Genomic DNA, 27,801 nt, shown 5'->3' with positions numbered 1-27,801 from the left:
TTAAAAAAATGGGACAAAGTGAATAAAGAAAAAAAAAGTCATAAAATTGTGTTTCACTTTTCCTTGGCTCAAACTAAGCATTGTGTGACAATTGTTGTTGAATATGTGTGGGCATGCTATGAATTAAATCTTTTTGAACGGCTGAATTACTTCCCACAATGCCTTTCCCTTCATTCAGTTCAGAATCAGGTGAGTTTCGCTAGTACTTTGCGAGTCGGTGATACAATACTGTATGTTAGTGGTCCCCAACCTTTTCTGCATCATGGACTGGTTTAATGTCCAACAATAACCTTGCAGCCCAACCCAATAATGACATCAACAATGTGGCCCCGCAACTAAAACTGGTGTGATGATGACATAAAGTGTCATCCTATCTGTGTGCCATCTGTATCCCGAGTAGTCTCTTGGATAGGATGTGTGTGTGGGATATTACGCAGAATGGAAAGGACCCACACAGAGGACTGGAAGAATGCTGCTTGGGAGGGTGGGATGGCAGAGCTATGCCCTCGCACAATAGTATTGCCTTTTACACGCTGGTTAACTACTGTTAAAAGAAAATAACTCTGAAATTGTTTAATTGATGTTGAAAATGTCAGGAAAAAATGTTAAAACGTAATATCGTCACGTCATATTGTCAAATATAAAAAAAATGTGAATATGCTTGATGGCTGTGTTTTGCTGCTGTTGGTGTCAGTGGATTTGTTCAGACCGAGGACAATCGACTTTGGCCTGGACGGATCTATTGACACTAACAAAGATGTTATATAATGAAATTGTGAATATGTTTGATTTTCGAGAAGGTTTGTTCAAACCTCACTTTGTGTTTGCTGTTAAAAACGTAATATTGGAATATAATATTGTGAATGTGCTTAATTGCTGTTGAGATTGTCATGATTGTTTTCTGTTTTTAGTGTCAATAAATTTGTTCAAACCAAAAATATTGACACTAACAAAGATGTTATATAATGAAATTGTGAATATGTTTGATTTTCGAGAAGGTTTGTTCAAACCTCACTTTGTGTTTGCTGTTAAAAACGTAATATTGGAATATAATATTGTGAATGTGCTTAATTGCTGTTGAGATTGTCATGATTGTTTTCTGTTTTTAGTGTCAATAAATTTGTTCAAACCAAAAAATGAAATTGTGAATATGTTTGATTTTCGAGAAGGTTTGTTCAAACCTCACTTTGTGTTTGCTGTTAAAAACGTAATATTGGAATATAATATTGTGAATGTGCTTAATTGCTGTTGAGATTGTCATGATTGTTTTCTGTTTTTAGTGTCAATAAATTTGTTCAAACCAAAAAAAAGACAAAAAAATGCTAGGACCTTAATGCTTTGATGCTAGATCCTTAGCTTGGCCTTTACGTATGACTAGCTTGGCCTAGCAAGGCTTTGATGCTAGATCCTTAGCTTGGCCTTTTGTGTACTTTCTATGAAGTCACTATCTTTGATTTTTGCATTTCGGAGATGGAATATGAGCTTGCTCTGTCCACTCCACGCATCGGCCCGGTATTGCAGTACCTCCGGGAACGGTGCATTCGCAATGATCGTAGCAAGGCTTTAGGGCTAGGACCTTAGCTTGGCCTTTTGGCTGAGAGTAAGTGTCCCGGCTCCTAGGCTTTGTAGCGTATTATGAACTGACCGATAACGGATAATGGATAATGAATAACGAAGAAAGATCAATAACCCTTAAAAACCCCAAAACCCCCACAAAAAAAACACTGTGTTTTTGTCTCTACCCTCCTACTTGTTCATTGGTCATGGTAACCTTGTTATCCTGCCACAATTATTTCTTTCATTGAAACATTAGTAATGATGTTTAAATAAGCAATGTTTGTAATCTCTAAATTGGGCCACGTTTTTGGAGTGTGATGTAGTGTGTTTGTGTCAATAAAGTTTGTTAAACCCCCCCTACTGTAGTCTGGGTCCTATTCCGATCGCATCCAATTTTTGCAATCATATTCTGACTGATCAATCACTGCGTGTTATAACCCGGTGCGCCTAACAGTGCAAAAATTACGGCACTCGAAATTTTTTTGGGGGGGGATCCCTCCCATCCCTCCCATAACCCTCCCATCCCTCCCATATCAAATAAGACTAAAACATTCTTTGATATAAGAGTACTAATAGTCTTACTTGAGTTTTTGAGATGCAGCAGACAGGGGTATATCCATGCTCATGGCATAGTGGGTAATAGCTAGCACAGCCATTCCGAGACATTCATTTTCAATCTCTCGCTGCTCAGCGTCAGACATGCACGTTCGAAGAGGTACCACGCCTGTTTGAAAATCATGCTGGCCCTAGAAGACAAATCAGAATAATCAAGCTTTGCAAATATAATGTACAATCAATGCATATACACAAGTTTATGTTCTGAAAATTTAACTGTAAACAATGCTAGTCTGTTTATGCTGCTTTGACATTTGAAATAAGCAAGTTGATTTGAATGTCAGTGGCCAACGCCGCATACTCAAGGTCAAGTTTGAACAACCCTAACAATTAAGTGTGAAAATGTGGTTGCCCTTGACATTCAGATGCTTGATGCCTGGCACTGAGCTTATAGTACTGTCTTCTGAACAAGTGTTTCTTAACCAGTAGGCTGTGAGACCTTGTCTGGTGTGCCCCAGGAAAAGTACACAACCACATAAGTGCTGGCAAAAAGCATGCCAATTGAGTATCTGCGCCGTCTTCCAATTATCGAAAGAGGATCTGTAATAATCTTCCATATCCAGTAGGAAGAAGCAGATTTCTTATTTATAATATATGATGAATTGGCAGCAGGACGGTTGACTGTTTTGGCCATAGACATTTAGGAACAGACAAAGAACAGAGAAGACCCTGAAGCTTGTTTCCATAGAGGAAGTTATATTTTTTTGGTGCAACATAAAATATTGTCTAAACAATATCAGTAAACCCCAGACAATTTCAGTTCAACTATTTCACATCATCATTGCTTTATCATTAAAAAGAAAAGTCACCCTCGAACCCCACCAGAGGACTAGCGGTTATTAATATAATTAATTTAGAGAATATGTCAAGTTTAAACGGCCTTTGAAAACTCTTTGATTAAAGTATTGCTTTATTTTTTATTTTAGTAAGGAAAAAAGGGCAAAATGCAGTAGCTACACTGTCTATTGTTTGATTATTTGTGGTGTAAAAATACTTCATTAATTTAGATAAAATACTATGGCTCCAAAAAGGAAGCTAAAACACATGAAGAAAACCCGTATTTCTTTCAGATACTCATAAGTCTAGAAATTTGAAATCATGAAACGTAACTTGAGACATTCTATGAAGAAGCAAACATATTTGGTCTTGATCTTGTTACTACGGAAGATAGAATAACAATTTTGCGGGTGGAGCTTTTAGCACATTGCAGCCACTTGGGTTCTCCAGCTGGGAACTGCGTCTTATTGTCACTAAGAACCACTGGACGTTCTTTGTCTCCCTAAATGCAAATTTCACCAGATGAGACGTTTTGGGAAACTCAGCCCTCATGGAAATGTCTTCTTTGCCAGGGGAAAAGGGTATTTCTCATAGATCCTGAATCATATAGTGACCTAAGGAAGAATCCTGATCATTTTTGTGCATTTTGTCGTTTTTAAAACAATTTTGCAAAACAATCCTCTATGGGCAGAAACTGGATGCTAACCGAGCAACAGTTACATCAAGAAACAGTTGCAATAAACACGATTCTTCCCCGTCTTTTCCCATTTCTCCTGAATTCTTTTGTTGTTGGAAAAATATTTGGAAAGAATGTACATAATATACCTGGTAAAAAAGGTAGTCGAGTGATTCAGCATCCAGGAGTGGTGCTCCTTCTGTTTTTTTCTGCTGGTTCAGGCCTCCTTTAATTTTACTGACGCAGTGTCTCCAAACTGGAGACTCACCTTCATTTGTGCCATGCCAATTTCGGAAAAAAAACCTAAGACAAAACCATAAAGAAAATATTTTGTGTTACAACTCGATCAGGAACATGACTGCTTGAGGTATATTTTTTTAGCTCATTCATTTTTGTATTTATATGCACCTAAATCTTGTCAATAAAAAGATTGAGATCCTTCTTTTTTACAGGGTTCGTACACCTTTTTCATGGCCAAATTCAAGCACTTTTAAGGTGAATTTTGAAATTTTTTTAGTTCTTTTAAAGGAGTAAATCCAAAGCTTATCAAAAGAACGTTTTATTTTTGTTGACTGTAAGCACATACTGCTAGCACATACTTTGTGCAATTTTAAACTATTCCTATCTATGACTTACAATCTTTTTGCGTCAATAGGCTGCTATAAATTGACATGAATTCTGTTTTTCTGCTTCAACAATGCATGCAAAGCTTTGCTACGTTACACTTGTTTACAAAAACAGAAAAGGGCTCTATGGCTGTTAGGTAATAATGGAGTTCAATACGGAAGACAAAAAAAAGAAAGTACTGTATCCATAAAAACAGAAGAGTCAAATTTCGCCTCATTATAATGATACATATATATTTATCTATATTTTATCTTCTTTTTATCTGAGTTTTGGCCACCAGGGATACAAACATAACACTATTTCAGTCTGTACAATAATATTACAGCATCCAGGGTGACTTAGTGCATTCAATCGACTGTTTTGATCCTTCTTTTACGTATTTAAATTAATTTTTTTGCATGTTTTTATAGAGGATCTCTACCTAGTTTTTACATTTTTTCTGCAGATCGGTGCTGATTTTGATTTATACTGTATTTCATGTGTTTTTCAGGGATCTTCAGCAAAACATATGAAATTACTAAATAATTTGGTGCGTATAGTTGAATTATTATAGATATTATATAATAAAAAAAACAACAACTGAGCTGACCAAAAAAAGCCGGTTTTCTAAATAGAGCTGTCCTCTTGGGTGCGACCAGTAGGGTGGTAACGCCCTAATGACAAGCCACCAGAGCAGGCGTGTTTGCGTCATTTTCACTAGATCTGCAGGTACAAGAGCATTCCCGTTTCGGGCCCTGGTGGGGTGGAATGCCCTTTGAGGTTCGATCTGCAACCTCAGTGCAACTGGTCAAATCTAGGCTTAAAACACACCTATAGTCTATAGCTTATGAATAACATATGTTTCATGTTGACAATGTCTATGTATTGTTTGTTCATGCCTTTGCTACATCCATTGCAGCCTGGTCATGTGTGGTCACTTTTCAAGGTTTCTTCATTTCCTCATTCATCTTCCTTGCCCTCATGTAGGTTTAAATCAGAGGATGGTGTAATAATAGTCTGTAATAGTCAGTGCAGCCCATTGACACTTCCTGTGATTAAGGGCTATACAAATGAACATGACTTGAATTTTTCAGCATTTTTTGAAAACACAAAATTACAATTTGTGATGATTTCAAGCACCCGTGCGATCCGTGGTTTAAGAATTTAGTTTCTTAAGAGACCTTTGCGTACAGATATATAAAGAAATAACGTGAAAATCTCCACTATTGTTGCCAGTCCATAAAAAGCTAAGAGCTTCCTAGATTGACATTCAGAAAAGATTAAACAAACAAAACACACAACCAAAGATTGTAATGCGGTGTGAGGTTTATAATCGTCACCTTTAAAGCTCAAGTGCTGACATAGTGTACCTCTCACAGTCGGACATCCTGTTTTGATGACAAGCGAAAGAAGCAATAAAGTGTGTTCCTTATTTATGTGTCAAACCAAAGGATTTTACAACCAATTGTGGGTCACCAGTAGTCTAAACACAGCATTTGAAATAGTAAATCTGTAGAATATAAGTCAAAAAGCAAGAACAATCCATACATCAATTCTAGCGGATGAATATTTTGCCACACGGGGGGAATTGCACAAAACTAAGGGACGGGATTAGGTGGAGATATGTATATTGGCTGAATTAACCCAAAAATTGGTTGCATGAAAGCAGTTTTGATTTAGCTTGGCCCAGTTACTATGATGATTTATTCTCAACAGCTAACTTGCTCCAGAAGGACTAGGCTAAGATTATCCCCAGAAATACTGGCACTTCTACTCGTCAATCATGTGAAATATCTATGGTTCGTATACCATTCCCATGGACTTTCTTGATATGTTGCATTATTTAAATTAAGGATTTAATTTAATTGACTCCATTGACTATAATTCCAACCCATATTTTAAAGTCATTCATTCAGATTGCATTAATAAAGACCTTTTCAAGAGTAATACAGTATTTTAAATGTTAAATTCACATCTATTCACTCATCAAATAGAAGTTTGTTCTTTAAGAAGGATCAATGAAAACAAAATAAATCATTAAATAGATAAGATTTAAAATTAAAATTGTATTTGTCCTTGATAACAACAGCGTAAACATTGTTTGCAATGAGATTAGACATGGCACTCTAGGATAAGAGAAAAATAAAAACAGGAAAAACATGTAACCAAAGAGAAAAAACAAGAACAAAATAAAGTTTGGATAAACAGGCAAAAATGTTTCTTCGTACTATTGACTGGGAACTGAACCCAAGCCTCTTGCGTGGCAGGCAGTCATATCACAAAACACACTTTATCAAAATTTATCATAAACTTTCACTCAGCCGGAACTGTTGTTGAGCGGCCATAAAAATCATGTGGGCGACTCTTATTCATTTTCTACTCCATGATTCTGAAATCGATCCTGCGTGTCTATTTAGGGGTGCCGTGAACATACAAGCCCTTTGAGACTCTTCGTTTCGATTTAGGGCTATACAAATAAAGATGACTTGACTTGACTTGACATTCATCCCAAATATCTACAGAAGGCTTGACATTGTCGCGCTTTTTCAGACGTGTAACTGATTAAGCCAAAATGCGCTTATGTAGTTAGCCTGGATTTCTTTATTTCACTTTTGTGCACTCCCTGCTATTCAACAACCAATCAAGGTTTACCTGCTTTCTTATGCAAAGCCATGTCCTGAGCATTTTTTTTGTCATTATCAAGATTAGGTGTCAAAAAAAAGCCAGCCCCTGAGATGGATAAAATGTGCAAGTGTTGATGCTTTATTAATATTCCACAAAATATTTCTATTGTTCCATTTACCCTATAGCATTTCAGTTACTTTTTTCTTTTCAATCATGTTGCAACAAACATCACAAAATGAACAATTCACCGGAAAAGAAAAAAGGGATGTCCCCAAAATAACTTTGGACATAAAATATCATATTTTACATAACTTTAAAGTCATTCATTTGAAAATGAAATTGTTTGAATCACATTATACAGCATACAATATTTTACAATTATCGCAATGTTTTTTCAAACCCTTTCTTCCCATATTTCTAACAACAAAATATTGTGTGAAACCTTTGGATTAGCAGATAGTTATAAAAAAAATAGTATAAAGAATTGCTGGCTCCAAGTAGATTGAAGTAAGCAAAGGTAAGGAGGTCACTAGTCATTTTTACAATAGTGTGTCTTTACTGAAGCTTGTTGCCGGTTATTGTCTCAGAAAAACAAAAATCAAACAAAATGATACAGTTAATGACTTAACAGCTTCATTGTTTTTATGTTGCTCTGCAGTGATCACCAGAGTTAGGTTTTGCACATTCAGGTATGCCTAGAAAGGAGCCAATTCTAATGGAATGTATTTTAGCATTAAATGTAATTTATATTTAATAAGTGAACGAAAACTATATTGGGTTCTGTTCAATAAAAATTTGGTTCTCGTTTTTCCATGCACTTGGACGTTTTCCATATTAGTTTCAAATTACAGTATTTTCCGCACTTTAAGGCGCACATAAAATCTGATTTTTTTTTTTAAAAGCTGACTATGCGCCTTATAATCCGGTGCGCCTTATATATGGATCAATATTGAATTACAAGGTCTCGCAACTTACAGTAAGCAGCCACCGACTTCATTTTTCGTGTAGAAGAAGAAGTGCGATGTGCATACTGGGAAATATTAAACAATGATTGTCTTTTATTTGTGCGGTTGTATAAAGACCCTGAAATGGCTCCTATTAAGAGACACGCTTACAACGCAGAGTTTAAACTCAAGGCGGATCAGTCACGCAGTAGAACACGCGAATAGAGCAGCAGCGAGAGAGTTCAACATTAATGAATCGAACACGAGAGTGGCTCGAGCCGGCAGAATTAAGAGTCCCCCGAGGAACTCGCTAACTGAACAATGGTTCCATGGGTGAATTATGTAAAACCCACTACAACTTTTTACATTTTACAGTAATTTATGTTATTGCTTTACTGTTATTGTTTTGCATTTGTTGTTTTTGCACATTACGAGTGTCACTATATTGTTTAATTTACCATAACAGTATCAGACGTTTTTTTGCGTGTTGACTAAATGGAGGAAAAGTAAAATGTTATGCCTTGCTGTTGTTCAAAGATGTTAAAGATGTGTCACGAAAATGCTTTACCTCGGAGAAAATAATAAAACGGCTGTTTATTCATTTTGGGAGTGAATGGAGTAGTGGAAAGCTTGTTTGTTATCTATTAATAAAGTTTGACTGACATATCTGACTTTTTTGTTGACATTCCCTTTAGCGCGGCACCATCTGACGGTTGCATAACGTAACTACATCCTCTACTGTAGCCAAGTCAAGTCACATTTATTTATGACGCCCTTAATCACAAAAATGTCTCGAAGGACTGCACAGGATTACAATTTCAAAATTGCACAATTACCTGATCTTAAACCAGCATGCACTTATAGTGCCTTATAATGGGGTGCGCCTTATGTGTGGAAAAAGCTTAAAAATATATCATTCATTGAAGGTGCGCCTTATAACACGGTGCGCCTTATAGTGCGGAAAATACGGTAGTCATTATTGGATGTTTAGTTGGTAATTGGTTTGGAATTACAAAAGATCACAACATATAAATTTGGCCAAATAAAAAAAGAAATGAAGATAAGTCAATCTTACCTCATACGATAGTGCAATTTGATGTTGGTCTCATCTGTAATCTTGAACTCATAGTTGGGTGGGCACCACATGCCGGTCACTTCATTGTACAGGCCAAAGAGATTGTGGCAGAGTGGTGAAATTGCTAAGGGAAAGAATTTAAAATAAAATGAATATTGTTCTCCCTTTCTAACTATATATCTCATCTCTATATATCTATCTATCTGTAAACAGTAAGGAAATTAAGTATTTGAACACCCTGCAATTTTGCTATTTTTTTCCACTTAGAAATCATGGAGCTGTATCACACAAATAAATTGTTAAAAAAAATCATGCATCATGATTTTTTTTCTTTTTCTTTTTAGTTTATCTCTCACAGTGGACATGCAACTATGATGAAAACATAAAACCCCTTCAAGATTTCTAAGTGGGAGAAAAAGCAAAATAGCAGGGTGTTCAAATACTTATTTTCTTCACGACGGTATGTCGCAAAAAAACACTGCTATAAGTTAGATTTTGCATTGTGTGCACCTTTTTCCGAGTACATGACAGTACTGTAGTGCTTCTTTCCGCCGCTACTGGCGTGTGGCGCTGTGAGAGGTCACCCAGCATACACTCAGAAGAAGAAATCTGGCTTCCCCTTGCTAGTTCGAGTAAACATTCTATACTGTATCTGTATCTTTTACATTATTATTGTGGATCCATTCAAAAAGGTTGGTGTAAAGTGTAAATAAGAGGTGACCCGTTTCTTTTTAAATGAAAGTGGAATAAAAAAGCTTGATGCGGTTGAGAAAATGGCCACTTTCTACCATAAGAAGTCGCCTAACTCTTGAAGCTCATCTTCCAAAAGTAAGTTAAACTTAACTTTATTTATCTTTATCAAGCACATTTTATGAAAGATTTATTTTTTAGCACAAACCAATACAGGTTACTTACACAAGCCTTAAACATACTTATATAAACCTTAAACATACATTCCATACAAAATATAGTACTGAAGCAACTTACAAACAAATTCAGCTTAGGAGTATGTATATTATATTTGTCTGTATATTGTATTTATGTGTGTGCCTGTTACCTGTAGTAACACAGTTATGAATATTTTCTTGTTCCAAGACTATTATGAGATGATTTTGAACTGTACAGCTCATTTCGCACCTGCTATGGATATCAGTCTAACAGGAGAAAATGTGCCTTAAGTTTTGTGTGTATTGGGCAAGGGTGGAATTCAATGTTTTCTTTGGCATAATCCCTTTCATCCATTCTGTTATAATTGAAGCTATATTTACATGAGTTCACAAGGAATGTAACTGCCTGAACTAAAAAAATAAATGAAGTGAATGAATAAAATGAAACATTTTTTAATCCCCTCATAAACAACATTTTCTATTACCTTATTTAAGATGAAAATAAATAGTCGGCATGACTGCACAGGGCTAGCTGCACATAACCCACAATAAAAAGGCTATCTAGGGTCCGAACACCTTTTTATGGCCAAATTCAAGCACTTTTTTAAGGATTTTTAAAAGCAATTTTCCAATTTCTTCTGTACCATTAAATAAAAATATCAAGTGTGAATCATGTATTTTGCAGATCAACAAATATAACTGCTATTTACATTCCAAGCATTTTCAAGGATGTCAAGCCCCCATACGGACCCTAAATCTAGAATGTTCAGTTATTCTGCGTTATTGCAGGTTGAGTAGGAAAACCACTCAGGTTTTGTGACTTATTGACAGGAAACTAAAAGATGTCATGACCCAAAGCATCTGAAGCAGAGGGTGATATATTGGGTGTGTTTGCAAACAAAAAAAAGTGTAATATTTTCACTTTTCAGGATCCTTTTAAAATGAAGCTGTATAAAATGATGCTGCAACTTCAGGCAATGTTTGTGGATGGATGGCACAATACATCAACTTTATTTAAAGTACAACTAACAAGTCAACGCCAACAAAACAGTATGGACAAATGAAATACCATGAAATTAAATGATGAATGCAATTTAATTATTGGAAGCATGTGCCCTCTTATACAGCATCCTTTCAAGCATCCATTCATTAAGTTCATGCACTTATTCGCATGCATCTTCCATTTACACATACATAATGCACTTATAAATTGTATCTATCATAATTTCAATTACTGACACTAAAGAGACAGAGAGAGAGGTGACAAGAAGTCCCAGTGTATTTCAAAACTGAACACTTAGAGTGTATACATCTATATTGGGTTCTTGATGTGCTCTTGATGTGAACTAAAAAAAAAAAAAACATATCCGCCATGAAAGAAAGAGAATGTCATATTAAAATGTGTGGACTTTTTTTTGTTGGACCACAAGCAACAGCCTGATCTTGGTTTCTTCCCTTATTTTTCAAGGTAAGATTGTTCATTTATCTTAAACGTGGTAATTTTATTTATGTTTAGTTTATTTTGTGCTTTATTAGCCTATTGGAGTAATCTAAAAGTAATCAAAAGTAATCAAGTTACCTTACTTTTATCTTAAAGTATTCAGATAAGGTTACTAATTACATTTTTCAACAGGTACTTAGTAACTATACCGGATTAAACTTTTAAAGTAATCCCCTCAAGACTGCCAGAAGTTTTAATAATGAAAGTACCATATTTTCCGTACTGCAAGTCCCACCAGCCAGAAAATGAATAATTAGGAAGGAAAAAACATACATGAACACACTGGAGTAAAAGTCGTATTTTATGGGGAAATTTATTTGATAAAACCCAGCACCAAAATCATAAATGTCATCTTCAAAGGCAATTTAAAACAGGCTGAATAAGTTTCACGTTAACGTGATTGAAATGCCTGTAAATTTCAGAAACGACGTCACATATTAAGAGTTATCCAAATAACTTTATCATAAACTACTATTTTCATTCCAAATCACAAAATCCAATGACATCTTCATCCTCTGTGTCACTGTCACGATAAACAATCTGCCACTTCAGTCCTCCAGTTTTACGTCGCTTACGTCCTACTCATCGCCCCCTATGCTTTGTGCTTTTCACTATTTTCAGCTTGTGAAGTGCAGAATATGATTTTCTTTTGGTGCCATTTTTGTTCTAAAGGTTTTCATAAATCAGAAATCCGTTTTCAGTAAGATGAAAAGATTTACTTTGTCAAAATGACGCCGTATCTTCTGAACATTCATGTCCTAACAAGAGGATGTCATTCAAAAGTGATTTCTATACAAGGTTCAAATTATCTGTGCTTTACTGTTCTAATACATGTCCACCAAAAATGAGATACAAAGTTATTTTAGTGACGTTTGTGGGAGTGACGTATGCAGGGGGGCAGCATTTTCGGGCACAACAGGGCAAAGTAGTTATTAACAAAGGCGTCGGGTGCCCTCTTGAGGTTTAGTGCGAAAATAACATGTGAAGTAATACCGAAAATAACAATTAAAAAGTCATTGATGTAATAATGTGTTAAATAAGTATTCCCGGAGTTGGAGTCGCACCCCCGGCCAGACTATGGAAAAAAAACCTGCCACTTGTAGTCCTGAAAATACGGTAATAAATTAGCTAATGCTAAACAAATTTGTTTCCATTTAAGAGGCTTTGAATGGCTTTCAGTTCAACCTAAACGAATACATCAATAATAATGGGCGCATATTTTCCTTTACGTACACAAATTGTGCTTATTTTATATGTAACTGCATCTAAAACAGGCATAGGGAAAACAACAACCTGGAGCTTTTTAGCTTTAAGTTTAAGAGCTTTTTAGAATTTAATGTTGAAACTACTACTAATAATTTTCCTGCCATACCAAGTTTATAGATGAATAACAAATAGATGGTGCTAATTATTCTATGACATGCAAACTTTGTCTCGCTTTAGGGGTGTTTTACTTGCCGATAAATCAGTTGTTGATGGAAGCAGTCATTTGGAACGAAAGCAGTCACCATGTCGCATTTATAGAAAGCATAAGCCTATTAAAAACCTTAGTGTCACTCTTGATCCTTGTGTCCCAACCAAAAATATATTATGAAAATGTACTGCAATCAAAGCCAACCTTCAAATTATTTCTGTATTTTCTAATTGTATGTGTATTAGTGTTTTTTGATGAATAAAATTTTACAGGTGTTTTGCCCACCAAACTCAAATGTTATGTGAAAATAAACTCCTCTGAGCTTGCCCTTTTGCATTTTGAGTTTTTAAACACATGTTATCAAATTTAGAGCTTAAAAAATGCACATAAAATATTTGGTTCAGAACCAATTAAATGAAGTGTATCGATTGACACTCTGAACATCAGATATTTAAATTCAAATAGTTTTTTCCTTCAGCATTGATTAATTGAACAATCAAATCATATCCCTAGCTTGCATTAAAAGATTTTCCCCATTTATTGATCAAAAGCTGTTTAGTTTAGATTTTTTTGAAAATTAAAAAAAAACATTTAGCAACATCGAGCAGCATGGCGGGTGAGTGGATGAGGCGTCCACGGCACAGACCTGAGGTCATCGGTTCAAAACCAGTTATCAGCCTTCCAGTGCAGGGTTTGCAAGTTCTCCCCGTGTAAATCTTATCTTTGCTAATTAAAGGCTAAAACAATCACTGCAGACAGTTCTTATTTTTGCCAGCTCAATTGTCACTTACAGCATTTCTTTGCAGCTTCGACACACAGATCTTCTGAAGTGTAGCAACCTTTAAAAAACTCCAGCTGATGAACGTCTGGTAAGTAGAAATGAACTTCCAAGCCCCAAGTGGAAGTTGGAGAAGAGGCAAGTTGGGCCCTACTGTTGGAACTCATCATTTTCGCACAGAGTAGCCTGCTCAACTCCATCATTGATTTGACATTCAGAGCCTGTATTAGGGCACAATAAAATAAAGACATTATTATAGGAAAAGCATTCAATTATTGGCAATTTACTATGAATGGTAATCATTAATTCTCAATTCATGTCAGTGAATTTCTGGTAAAAAAAATGTTTTAACAAATTTTATATTAAAAATAATTTTGAGATACACAACGGAAATAACAAAGATGCTGCTGTGAAGGACCAATGACACATCTTTCTGTGTAAAAAGTAAGACTTTAAGGCACTTAAGTAAATTGAGATCTTATAAAAAAAATTATGTTTACTGGATTGTTAGTCAATGAGCCTGAGAGAGAAACAGAGTGAGAAAGACAGAGAAAAAGAGACAGACAGAAAGACACAGATAGCAAAAAGAAGGATTTTTTTCTCTTTGTGTTTGTTTCACCTCCAGAGATGAGCAATTCTGCTGAGATTTGTATCAAATGGATACAGAATATTCCGGGCTATGTGATGTACAGAACAAGGCGATACAGTTTCACAATTTGCGCAGAAAATAATGTCGACAATCACTTATACACCAGGAGGGTGGGCTATGACAATAATGTAACTTTAGAGGCAGTGGAACAACCATTGGAAAAATCCTACTTCAGCCCATTGTCTGTATCGACCCAAACTCCGACCCCCAAAACTGGCCTGGGTAGGGATGGGCGCGGCAAGGCTATACTTGCCCAAGACACCACAGGAAGCGGTGCCACGACAACCCAGGAGGTAAGGGCCGGAGCCTCTGAAGCCGGAAGTCCCCACTTTGCACTGTCCGCAGACACAGACTGGAGCATAAGTTAGGGCTGTTGAGAATATTTGTTATATTTGCGAATACATTTCACATTTGCAATAAGCGTCTTTTTCTTTCCACACCCTTTGTGACCACCTTTGACTGAAATGTCGAGTAAATGTCGTCAAAGTGCAACGACCCACGCATGGAAGCAGGAAACACCAATGTTGTGCCTGAAGCAGACTCCCCTTCATGAGAACGCAAACTGATTTTTCTATGCTTCTCAGAGCTGCCCTTCCAAGTGTCGCCATCATAGTCTGTCTAATGTGTTTATTAAGAAATATTGATTGGAGTGATTAAAACAAAAAAGCGATCGTTGTCTATATAATGAGTTTAATAGGGCATTCATGAGAATGTCACTAACACTGATGGCAACCCAATGTAGCTAAATGCTATAATATTCACGACCAGGGCCGATTTTAGGTTCACAGCTTTGGGGGTGCAAGGCAACCAGAGTGTCATATCCCTTTCCCTTTACACCAACATCCACATACAAACATCTTTTAGTCATTAAACATATTTATTCAGTCTTTTAAATAACTAATAAATAATAGATAAATAAGATAATATTCAACCTCAGTGTTCTCAAACACATGATGTTTTATTAACAGGAAGATAAGAATTCAGTATCATAAAAAGCAGTATCAATTCATATTTTCAATCGTGAATTATTTGTAGATAATCCATTAAAATGTGATGATAATGTGGTCAACTGTTGATGAGAAAATTTAAATTATTAGAATACATCTTAACGCAGCACCAGGAATCAAATTGACTGTCTCATCTCACAGCAGGGGAGTGTTTCTGACCCTGCATTGTTCACATTTAGTTTCGTTTTCCTTTTCTTTTTTTTTTAATTATTTGTTTGGTGTGTTCAAGCTTATCCTGTTCAACCTGAACAGGATAAGCTTGAACACATCCACATCTAATAGTACACAAGTAGGTTTTATAGTTCTATACTAGCCACCCGCTCTGCCTTATTGCAATGTACCTTTTTTGTTTGTAGTTGTTCACAGATTGTTGTAACCAGGAAACAATTGTGACCGAGACCCTGGTTTTATTGGATTCCCCATGTAAACCACCACACTTATTGGTCATGTGAAAGTGAAAGATTAGTCATGTTAGTTAGTTATTACCTTTAAAAGTTTTCATTGCGCTAGTAATGTTTTAGTTGAATTTAAAACAAATATTATTTGTTTCTTTTTGCATTATTAATCCATTTCGCCAATATTTAAGTTTTTACAGCAAATATATATTGGCTGCAAATATCGGTTATCGACCTCTTCTTAATACTCATGATCAGTATCGGCCCTGAAAAACCCATATAGGTTGATCCTTAGACAGAAGTAATAAAGAGTTATAAATGCAGAACCAAATCATGGCTAAACATGCCGTGACACAGTGACAGTGTTGTGCAAAGAATGTTATCAGTGTTAAAAACTTTTTTTTAAATAGGCTTAAAGGGACAGTGTGAATCATTTGACCACTGGATGTCATTGGATTTTGTAGTGCAACTGCAAACGGGTGTAAAAAGGTACAAGGAAGAATGCAAACTACTGAAGCTTGAAGTGACCAAAAAGCTCTTTTTAAAATTTGTTTTTTGGGGGGTTACCGTAGCAACAAGAGGGTGGGCAATTGTTTCAAATCACCCTAGGTCAAGGGTAGGGAATGTATGGCTAGCGAACCAAATGGTGGCTATTTTCATGAGTACATCTTGCTCGGGATGAAAATTCACTTGTTTAATGCTTTTAAGCGGTGAAACATGTTTCTACCACTAGCGTCAGAAGCGCTGTAGCACTTTTCTACTTTTAGGGCAGGGAGCAGCAAACAATGGCCCATGGGCCATATTAGGCCCGCCAACTGATTTAATTCGGCCCACGAGACGATGCTTAGAGAAGCATAAGCAAATTAATTAGCCACTTCTCATCAAACGATGACCAGCAGTTTTAATAATGTCCACTGGATGTTGCCAAAAACCATGCGTAATTCCAAACTACTGAACTGTGGCTGTATATGCTGACCTCTATCAAAACCGCGAACATTTGTAGAAACACTCATCCCAATGTTTTTGTTTTTTTTTTAAATAGAAAGTCTTTATTTAAGGCAATATGCTTGCACTCGACTGGACTTCTGAACCTGAGTCCCTTTGTGTACCCACATGAAACCTTTATTTTTCATTGCGCTCATGGCCAATAACTGGTGGCGTGTTTCTGTAAATGCATTTTTTAGTCATCAATTTAATTTATAGAGTAATTTAAAACACTTTAAGTAGCCCTACTGCATTGAGTTAATTGATGCAAATAATCAAATTTAGTGCTTAAAAAATGGAAACAATTACTTTGCTCTTATTCTTAAAGTTTTTATTGGTAAACGAATAAATCAATTTGTATATTTTTTTGTTTACAACCAATCGGATGAAACGATCCCTTTATAAACAAATAGACAATGAAACACAACTTGTGCAGGTAAAAATCGATTGCTTACGTTCTCAATTTTCCTCATGTAATTGCAGGGGCATCAGCTTTTATAAATGTAATACAGTATATCAATCAGCTTCCCCCCCTCCCCCGGTCCCTGTGCAAATGTTTTCAAGACAATGCGGCCTGCAACTCATAGTTTCGGGCCCCTGCTTTCGGGCCTATAAAAAGAAATGTCATTAGGATATTTTCCGTGTTTTTAGCCAATGAGACGGATCAGGGCACGCATGAGAGCGTGAGAAGCGCCTCTTACCATTTCCTGTGTATTTTCTTCAAGCGTGTAGTTTTGTGCAAGTTGTGAAAAAATGACAAATGATCAACGACATGCTTGAAGACTTTTTAGACGAGATTAGCTTTCAAATATGTCAAAGATTAGCATTTATAAAACATAATGGAATACGAATGATGACCACTTCATACCTGTCAACCTCCACGGCTCCATGCCCTTACAAAATGTTGTATTTTCCCTTACACCATATTTTTTTTTCAAACGTGTTTATTTATGTAGTTTAACATGATATATTGTACATGTGTTTCGTTATATCATATATATTGTTAATTAACATTTTGTTGTGAGATACTGTGTTGCTCGACATGAATGAGGTTTATTATTTAAAAAAATCAAAAATTAAAGTAGTTTGGACGTTCACTATAGAAGGAAAAAATACATGCAAATATAATTAAGTAGAATAATACATTTTCTTACTCAAATTATTAATTAATTTTCTGCATTAAATTATTGTTGGTAATATACGGATTAAAGGGATGACCACAAACTCATCTTCTCTTTTTATACTTCCTTTTTTTCTTAACTTACAAAACAATAATGATTCGTAATATAATGCGTCAAAGCAAGTGAGCCGTTTGGCTCTCTTTGATGAGTTGAGCCGAAAAAGCCGGTTCTCTAAAAAGAGACGGACTTCCTATCACTACATAACTACCACATGAAATCCGAGGCGGCAGATGCATGCGCACAGTAGCATCAAACCGCTCGCTTCGCTTGCAACGTAAAAAAACGATACCAAGATAGAGGCTACCGCGGCAAACTCGTTTGACTTGATTGATTTGCCATTTCGTCATAGTCGGTGTATACCGGATGGTACCCATAATTGACAAATTTGCGTTTTTCCGTACAGATTTTCTTGAACGCTGTACACGTCTTAAAATGCATAATAAATGTACTTTGTACGGCAAAAACGTACAGGTTGACAGGTATGCCACTCGATTCCCAAGGTTAGAACTGTGACCACGTCATATAAAAGAAGGTAAATACATCAGTATCCTTCTCGTTTGAAGTATTTGGTGACATTTTCTATTAGATAACTCTGCCCGCACCAGGTTTTACAACTATTATTCATGACAAAAATGTACGGCAAAATTAACCTCGATGATCATAAGCAACTGTGGGAGGAAGACCCATTTTAAGTGGGATTTTTTGTTGATACGAGACAAAGTCTCTGAACATTATTATTTAATATGTTATATGAAATCATAACACAGTCAAATAAAATTCTCTGAAAAAACAGCTTTTGTCTGGAGATAAGGTTTAGCAACTTTGTTTGATTTTGTCTTATAATATATGGTATGGCTATCACCAAAAATACAAACTCTTAACATTTTGCGTTCATGGATCTGAGTCCCTGCTCTAGGTGATGTAAAATGAATGCAAGCTTGTCATTATTAAGAATGCATGTTCAAATATTTCTGGTATTTTTGTTATTTTATCACTTAACAGTTTAATTTTTATAAGAAAAAGGGTATTAATTTATGGAATGATTTACAGGATGACTTTAAAAATGTCCCGAATTTACAACAATTTTGAAAAAGTCATACACTATACGTATTTTAGATAAATACACTAAAGAAGATTAAATATGAAGTTTCTTTGGGTATTATATGTGATAGGAGTCACAAGTGATATTATTTTAAGTTTGAAATCTGTTTGTTTGTTTTCGAATGTTCCCTTGTGGTGCCATTGTATCGTTTTGATTTTGAATTTGTCTCCCCTGCAAGGAAAACATAAAATAGGGGAAAGGACTTAAAAACTTCAGATTCAGCACCGTCCAGGGGTCGGGAACCCAAAGAGCTGTGAAAGCAAAAGATTATGTCGTTTTTTTTTCTTTCTAGAGAAAGCCACACCATATAAACCCGAGCCCGCTCTCCAGACAAAGCTTATTTTTCAGAGCATTTTATTTTACTCTGTGAGATGACGATTTGATACAACTAATGGAATGATAATTTACCACTTAAACTTTGTCTCCCTACTCCGGTTACTTAAGATCGTTGAGGTTCATTTTGGACCTTCATTTGGTAATTGTTTTAAAACAATGTACGTGCAGTTTGTATGTAAAAATGCCACAAAATACTGCTAAGGAGGACACTACTGATGTATTTAGGTTGTTGTGCTATGTGTGCATAGATCAGCCCACGCCTACCGCCCACCCAATAAAATGACTCTCGGTGTTTGGCTGGCGTTTTGGGGTGTTTACAGTGTGTTCTGTGGGTTTTCATCGTAGAGTGTCTCAAAAGAGAACATATATTGTGTGATGAGCTTCTATATATAGGATTCCTATGAGATATGAAGTCAAAATGGGGTCTGTTGGTGTAATACCATGATTATAAACTGTAGTTGAAATTGAACCCTATACATTGACAAGAACTATTTGTTTCAGTGTTCTCAAATCAGGACTCAAAAGTGGGACGTGGACCCGATTTTGGTGAGTTGTGGGCCACCGATATGAAACATTCATAAAACTCCTAAACAATAGATGGCAATGATTCCCTGCATATCTGAGCTGACCATTTCACAAGACAGAAAAAGGCAGATAAAGTTTGCTTACACATGTTGAGCATGGCCAAAACAAGATACAGTGGAGAGTATATGAAATATGGATTTTATTATCGTAAAGACAAAGCCACTGATGTGAAACATTTTGGATTCCATTTAAAATGCAGCTAATTGAGGATTTAAGGAGATATTCTTACTTGAAGACGTTTAGGTTTAGCTGGTCTTTATATGTGAATATATTATATCACTGGTTTGAATGACACGCTCTTTTCTGACAGTAAATTAGAGAAGTGGACATTTTTTTTCTTGATTTTGGTCACAACTTGTGATTAGGATAGAATGCTGGTTCCTGATGTAAGACTAGTTGTGAACTGATATAGAGAATATTTCCATGGGTCATATTTTATCTCCGAGCCATGTTGCCGGCCACTGACGTACAGCTTTTGGGCACATGATTTCTTTGTGCAAAGATTTTACTTTTTTATTTTATTAATTGATGAGTGATGTTGTTTTTCTTTGTGTGTGCCTAAATCAAAAAGTCACAAACATTCGTTTGAGACTGTATTGATTATGCCAGGGGCAGCACGGCGGCACAGTTCTGAGGTCATTAGATCAAATCTCCTGTGAGGAGTTTGCATGTTCTCCCCGTGCTTACATGGGTTTCCTCTGGGCACTCCGGTTTCCTCCATCATTCCAAAAACCTGCATGTCAGGTTAATTGGGCGGTCCAAATTGTCCCTAGGTGTGAATGAGCGAATGTGTTGTCTGTCTCTGTGTGCCCTGCGACTGGCTGGCAACCAGTTCAGGGTGTCCCCTGCCCACTGCCCAAAGATAGCTGGTATGGGCTCCAGCACCACCCCTCGACCCTACTGAGGATAAGCTGTGCGGATAGTGGATGGATGGGTTGCCCATGTCACTTATCATATTGGACATGATCAATCGAATAGGGACTTCCTGTGCAGCGGTTGTAAGAAAGATGACGCTTAGTAAAGAACACAAGAACAACTGGAAGCATTCGAAACAACCTAGCTGCGATATTTAATCTATTACTTGCGTGAGCTTTTTTCCGAAAGACTTAAGCAAATCAAGTTTATTACAAGAATGAAAAAAGGAGATACGCCACAACAAACAAGCAAGTTAGAAGGAAAACATTTTTTTTTATAAACGTTGCCTGAAAATCACTTACCAACAAGCTCGTCAGCCAGACAGCTGGCAGTTTACTTCCGTTTCGCGTTAGAACCTTTCACCTCACGAACAACTAAAAAAAAAGAGGGAATATAACGATAAAACATTCAAGAAAGACATCCAGGACCTCGATACTTGGTTTCATTCGGTGTAATTTTCCAAATTTAGAGAAAAAAAAGAGACCCGCAGTTGAGAACCAGGCTAACGCCTTCCTGACAATCAGCTTTTTCCTTCCCGTAAAACACGCAGTGAACACGGACGCTGATTGGCTTATTCAGCTGTCAATCGCTGTGACGCCGTCAAACTTGCAACGCCCTTTCGAGAAAATGCCAGCCAGAGGACGACTAAAATATAATTTAACGCCAGGCCCGGATCTAGGTTTACTTACCGGGGTGGGCCATAAGAAATATTTTTGGGGGGTTAGGGGGCTTAGGGGCATCCTCAATGCTGAATTGTAGAAATTTCAAAACCTATTTTCCTTAACCGGCTCGGTGGCCTTGGGGGTTAGGGCACCCACACCGAGACCGGGAGGTTGCTGGTTCAAGCCTCGGCCGAGGCATACCTAAGACTTACAACATTGGTACTCATTGCCTCCCGCTTGGCGCTCAGCATTAGGGGTTGGAATTGGGGGATTTGGTCACCTAACGACTCCCAACACTTCAATTGAGTGAGGTGGCTGGGAACCCTCTCCTCTGTATCAATCTCCCAGAAAGATTCAAGAATGTTTTCTTGACTCTAGCCACCTCCCACTAGGGGGATAAGAGTCCTGTATATACATATATATATATATATATATTCCTTGATAAAGGGCAGCATGTGCTTGAATATATCAAAAAACGCTAGACTAAAAAAAAGTGAAATAAAGTAAAAATGAACAACATAACGTTGGATATACTCCACCTTTTTGGAATTTAGTACATTTGATTCCTAGCGCCTGTCATGATTACTCATTACACTCACCTGTGCCCACTCGTTTGGCGCCAGCTGCTGCTGGTTACCTAATTGGTTCCCCCTCCGATCTAAGCTCATAGCTCTCACTCGCCCTTTGTCAGTCTGCCAGCAAACCTCTGCTTACGCAAGGCAAACACTTTTGACTCTGACTCCCGTTGGTGCCATGTTTTCATCCGTATACCACTCGTCTGTTCCTGATTCCCCGTTTATCTGCGGCTATGACCCATTTTAGACCACTGACCACGTTCTGAATTCCCGTCCTGGCCTATCGACCCGTTTTTGACTACCGACCGCGCTCTGAACCCTCGCTCTGGCTATCAACGCGTTTTTCCCGTTTGACCACGCTACGATCTCCCGCTACGGAAGATCCACTTCCGCATTCCGAACACGCTCCGATCCCGTGAGCAGCTTGCTTCCCCTGTCCAGCGAGCACCGGATCGCTCCCGTTTGTTTCCTCGATATTCCAATAATCTTTTGTGTAAAACGTTACGCGCTTGGGTCTACCACTTGTTCTGGTTTTGACAGTGCCGCTTTCTGTCTTTCTGTTGGGACTCTGGTGTATTACGGTGAGAGTAAGTCATACAGTGGTTCTATCTGGCTGTGATGGCAATTGAAAAATATGTGCTTGACCAAGTGCAACACCCAAAAATTTATTAACAGGATTGCAACCCTCAAGGTCAGCGGCACAGCTAAATTCGTAAAGTGTAGGGGTGAATTCTAAAGTATTGAATAGAATGCATGAATTCAATGCGTCTTCTTCGGTATGTGTGTGTACTCTTTGCATGTGCGCCAATTGGCTCTTCATCAGATGAAGAGGGGGCAAACTTCTATTGCAGGGGTGGCGAACACGTGGCGCTAGAGCCGCATGCGGATCCTGGCCAATAAGAATGCAGCTCTTTGTCCCATCATATTTTCTATACTGTGGCTCTTTGCCTTGTTTCATGTTTATTTTATTTTTTTCGTGTGTATTGAGGGTGGACCCTTTCCTTGAAATCAACACAAGAACAATACTTGTGTTGTAAGGCGAGGAGTGTGTTATGGAAAATAATATGTTTTTAATTGAGTGTGTTTGTGTCTGTCTGTCTGTCCTGGCAGGTCAGTGCGCGGTGTGGCTCTTTGACTCTCACAGTTAAACATTTCGGCTCTTTGTGTCAAACTTGTTCCCCACCCCTTTCTATGTGTTCCTGATCCCTGCCCCAAAGCTCACATGAGGAGCAGAGGGGACTGATGTCACTATGAAGGATACTGCTTGGGAGGGTCGAAAGAAATCCCACTTGAGAAGACAGAACTGTGCCCCTGCACAATAGTATTGCCCTGTACACATTGGTTAACTGCTGTTAAAAGTGTCAATAAAAATATTGTTCGAATATGATATAATGAAATTGTGAAAGTATTTAATTGCTGTTAAAAGTGTCGATAAAAATTGTTCAAACCTCATATTGTTAGAATATGATATAATGAAATTGTGAATGTGTTTAATTGCTGTTAAAAGTGTGAATAAAAATTGTTCAAACCCCAGAGGTAAGATCTTGGGCCTGAATTCCAGATCAGGTTTCGTCCTTAAATATGGCAATGATTCAGTTGGGCCGGGGTCTCTAACTCACCGTTTGTTTTTTCTTTGTCTTTGTGGATGATCTGCACAGCATGCACTTACTTTTACTCAAGTAATTATTTAGATGACTGATTTTTACTTCTACTTGAGTCACATTTTTCTTAAGTAACAGTACTTTTAATTAAGTAACACTTCGGCGCTGCAGTTCGGCCCCAAAATGCGCACTTCGGCACCAAACTTATATTATTTAGGTAACTCTATCATAAAGAACATGTCATGATGACTGATTTGGATCACCTGTGCCCGCCTGTTTGGTGCCAGCTGCTGCGGGCTACCTGATTGATTCCGTGTCCTTTTTAAGCCCAATCCTCTCACTAGCCTGTTGTCAGTCCGTCAGCAAACCTCTGTTTCTACTAGGCAAGCATTCTGACTCGGACTCCCGTCGGTTCCGCTTTTTGCACCCGTTTTTCCACCCGTCCGTTCCTGTTCTCCCTGTTTGTCTCCGGCTACGACCTGTTTTTGACCCCAACCACGTTTGCTGTCCCATACCGGCTTACGACCCGTTTTTGATCCCGACCACGTTTTTGCTCTCCTGTCTCCTGTCTCTTGACCTGTTTTTTTCTGTCCTTGACAACGTCATCTTCCGCTCCAGAAGATCCACTTCCGTATTCGGATCACAATCCGATTGTGTGAGCAGCTTGCTTCCCGCGTCCAGCGGGCGCTGCCGTTCCTCTTTCTATCAATAAACTTGTGGTTAACGCTACGCATTTGGGTCCTGATTCCGTTCTGGTCGTGACAGAACATGCTTACATAACCATCAGTTGTCCAAATCACTAAATCGAAAAAATATTTCATCCTCTGTCATGGTAAAACATGCGCCGCTTCCTCCATCCACCTCCCTCACGTGAGGCGTCATTTCCGCTTCTTGCCAATTGCTTTTAAGCTTCACAAACTTTCTCTCTGATTTTCGGCCAAATCTTTCACTATTTGCAGCTTGTAATCTGCAAAACATGATTTTCTTTTCTGTACTATTTCGTACATTTTCATTTTACTGCACTTTATTGAAATGAGCACTTCGACAGCAAAGTGTTTATTTCTGTTCTGCACTTTGAAGTGCACACTTGATTTGAGGGAGTCCGCCCCAAGTAAACCCCAAGTTGCATACTTCGGGGCCGAAATGGACACTTCGTTTTTACTTTATTTTGTTGAAATAGACAGTCCTTTATAACATACCTGTCAACCTCCACGGCTCCATGCCCTTGCAAACTGTCATATTTTTCCTTACAAAATTATCTTACACCATACTATTTTTTCCAAACATGTTTATCTATGTAGTTTCACATGTTATATTGTACATGCGTTTCGTTATATCATATATATTGTTAATTTACATTTTGTTGTAAGATACTGAGTAGCTCGACATGAATGAGGTTTATTATAGAAAAAGGTTCAAAAATTAAGTAGCTTGCATGTTTACTGTAGAAGGAAAAAATACATGCAAATATAATTAAGTAGAATAATACATTTTCTTATTCAAATTATGAATTCATTTTCTGCATTCAATTAGTGTTGGTAATATACTGATTAAAGGCATACTGTAACCACAAACCTGTCTTTTTTCATTTTCTCCTTTTATACATCCTTTTTTTCTTAACTTCTTTATACAACATAATAATTCGTAATACAATGCATCAAAGCAAGTGAGACGTTTGAGAGCCGGCTCTCTTTAATGAGTTGAGCCGAAAAAGCCGGTTCTCTAAAAAGAGACGGACTTCCTTTCACTACACAACTCGAACTCGCGTGACTTGATTGATTTGCCGTTTCGTGATATTTGATGTATACCGGATGGTACCCATGATTGACAAATTTGCATTTTTCTGTACAGATTTTCTTGTACGTCGTACACGTCTTAAAATGCATAAGAAACGTACTTTGTACGGCAAAAACGTACAGGTTGACAGGTATGTTATAAGCTCAAGAATCCTTGATCCAATAAACAAATGCACGTGATTTTTGTATTCATTTAAAATTCAAAATGAGTCAGTGGAAACCCTAAAACAAGAAGGTTAATACAATTGATTGGACCAAGGACATTATTAGCCAAAGGTATTAAGCAATAGATGACTTTGACCTGACTCGACTCATCCACTACTCAGCATCATCTCCAGACAGAAAAGCAGCTTCAGCGACAGACTGCTGTCACAGTCTTGTTCCATGGACAGACTGAGGAGATCATTTCTCCCATAGGCTTTTTAACCCCACCCATGGGAGTAAAAGCCCACATTAAACCCCAACCCCACATTTGCATATTTTACCCTATTTTTATTACACTGTCTATTTTTTGGAACATTATTTAAATGCTCTTTATTCTACACATTATATTGGGTATTTTTGTATTCGATATCTCTTATTTCATTTTTTAACACAAGGATACTGCTGGAAATGTGAATTCCCCTACGGGGATAAATAAAGTATCTATCTATCTAACTACTTAATCAACATAAAATTGCTCCAGATTGAAAACAGGTCGTACCCGGATTCAGTTCTGGTCGTGATATTAATAATATTCATAATAAAATGTTAAAATTCAGCATTTTAAAAAGAGATGACCCCCCAATAATTGAAAAGTTAAATGAGAAAGAATTTTAATACTGAACAAATATACTGTAACCGTTGATATATTTTTAATTTATATTTCCATGATGAAAGGTAAGGCAATTTTTTAATAAATTATTCAATTTCAAACTTGTATCAGTAAATATCAACAACAAAATAATGTTTAGAAGGCATTGCAGTTGACTTCTTCAGTAATCCCACACATTACTAGAGGTGTCAACAAGGTAATTCCACCAAGGACACTGAGCAAGTACCCATAGCAGTAAATGAAGTAACAAAAGTAAAAATCCCACATTCAAATTGAAGTGCATGGTAATAGAGTACAACAACTTGAAAAATGTAATCAAATACAGCGTGAGTATTGTATTATTTATTTCAAAAGAATCAATCATAGTACAAAAAGAAGTGATGTACGATGAAATAGAAAAAGTCGAAAAAAATCTAGGACTGTAATCACAAATATTTATTTATCATAAGAAATGTTCAATCCCAATTTTCTTGAGAACGATACCGATACCCAAATGCCATTATTTCATGAAATTATATTCCTTCATCAAAAATATATGGCTATTTTAAAAGAAATAGCTTTGAATCCCGATATATTTTCCTTTAACATTCTATGTATTTAAAAGGTGGGGTGTGTCTGAGGTGTCCTTAAAATGTTAAAAGTGGAACATTGTTCCTATTTAGTATGTGTTGACAACACTCAACCACCACGCCTAGCTGCTTTTATCTTACTTCAGAGCTGTTCGGAAATTGCAACAGATTAGGAAGCAGGAAAGGGGTTCGGATAGTGATTTCATGCTCGTGCTCTGTTTTCTGTTATTGTAGCATAAAAGTGGTGAAAGGATATACAGTCCAAACGCCAACCCAAAATCCCCAAAAGATGAAAAAAAAGACTTTATCTGAGCCTGTCTAACTAATGCACGTTCTTGCACATACCACACTAGAGGCTTGACTGAGCAGGCAATGTTGATTTAAGCCAGAAGATGGCGTAAGCAAGTAGAAATTTTTCAAAGCCTGGAGAGTTCCTTTAATGGCAACTTACTGTCACTGTTGCCATGGTGCCCAATTGGCCCCAATTTCGATATCCTGTTTTGATATCAATCCCGTCTGTCTTGTTTAATATCGGTGTCCAGTTTTGTTCCCGTCTAGTTTGTCCCGTTATAATTTCGATATCCTGTTTTGATATCAATCCTGTCTGTCCCGTCCTGTACGGTATCGACCCCATCTGTCTGATATCTGCTCGGGCAATTGGTATCGATCTCGTCGGCCTCTGGCTTCCTATCATTCCACGCCATACTGCTGCCTAACGTGCATGACTACCCATTTCCAGTAAAATAAAAGGCTTGTGTAAGAAATGTCATGCATTTGGGTCTTGATCCTTTTCCGGTTCAGGACATTTACAATTTCTAATTTTTTTCAATGGCTTCCTCAAGGCAGGCAAAATTGGTTTTAGAGACCATCGTGAATACTGCTATCTTAAAAGGACAGTGTGTAATATTTGACCATAGGATGTTGTTGTTGATGTGCTGTTACCTGGCATTGCTATTTAGTTCACCCATCCCAATAGATTTTCACAATTATACAAGAGAATTGAGTGAATCACCTGTTGAAAATATGAATCATATCACAAAAAAGGTTGTTTAAAAAACATTTAGGTAGAAATCAGAATCGTAGAAATATCTTTATCCTACAAACTGAAAACCTTTTTATTGTCAAGATTACATTCCTCCACACAATTAAATGATGTTAGTTTTTGCGTTACAGTG

The 27,801-nt window shown here is 37.1% G+C and overlaps 1 protein-coding gene and 1 non-coding gene across 2 annotated transcripts in view; one reads left to right on the top strand and one right to left on the bottom strand.

The window, feature by feature from the left end:
* The window catches only part of jak1 (Janus kinase 1), a 44,591-nt gene extending 23,458 nt beyond the window's left edge, over nucleotides 1-21,133 (bottom strand). The window contains exons 1-5 of the mRNA XM_088350516.1: nucleotides 20,912-21,133; nucleotides 13,469-13,676; nucleotides 8,876-8,999; nucleotides 3,775-3,928; nucleotides 2,140-2,303 (exon numbers count right to left, since the gene is read on the bottom strand). Of these exons, the coding sequence (XP_088206642.1) occupies nucleotides 2,140-2,303; nucleotides 3,775-3,928; nucleotides 8,876-8,999; nucleotides 13,469-13,658 (632 nt within the window). The 5' untranslated portion in view covers nucleotides 13,659-13,676; nucleotides 20,912-21,133. The remainder of the gene's footprint in view (nucleotides 1-2,139; nucleotides 2,304-3,774; nucleotides 3,929-8,875; nucleotides 9,000-13,468; nucleotides 13,677-20,911) is intronic.
* LOC148355170 (U2 spliceosomal RNA) lies at nucleotides 1,349-1,546 on the top strand. The gene has a single exon (XR_015852340.1). It is a non-coding gene; the product is annotated as a U2 spliceosomal RNA (small nuclear RNA).
* Nucleotides 21,134-27,801: the final 6,668 nt, after the last annotated feature.

This window comes from Urocampus carinirostris, chromosome 12 (genome assembly GCF_059441175.1).
Source record: "Urocampus carinirostris isolate Australia breed hairy pipefish chromosome 12, RoL_Ucar_1.0, whole genome shotgun sequence".
Classification (NCBI taxonomy): domain Eukaryota; kingdom Metazoa; phylum Chordata; class Actinopteri; order Syngnathiformes; family Syngnathidae; genus Urocampus; species Urocampus carinirostris.
Note: the sequence above shows the minus strand (reverse complement) of the source record. Positions and strands in the feature narration are given on the sequence as shown.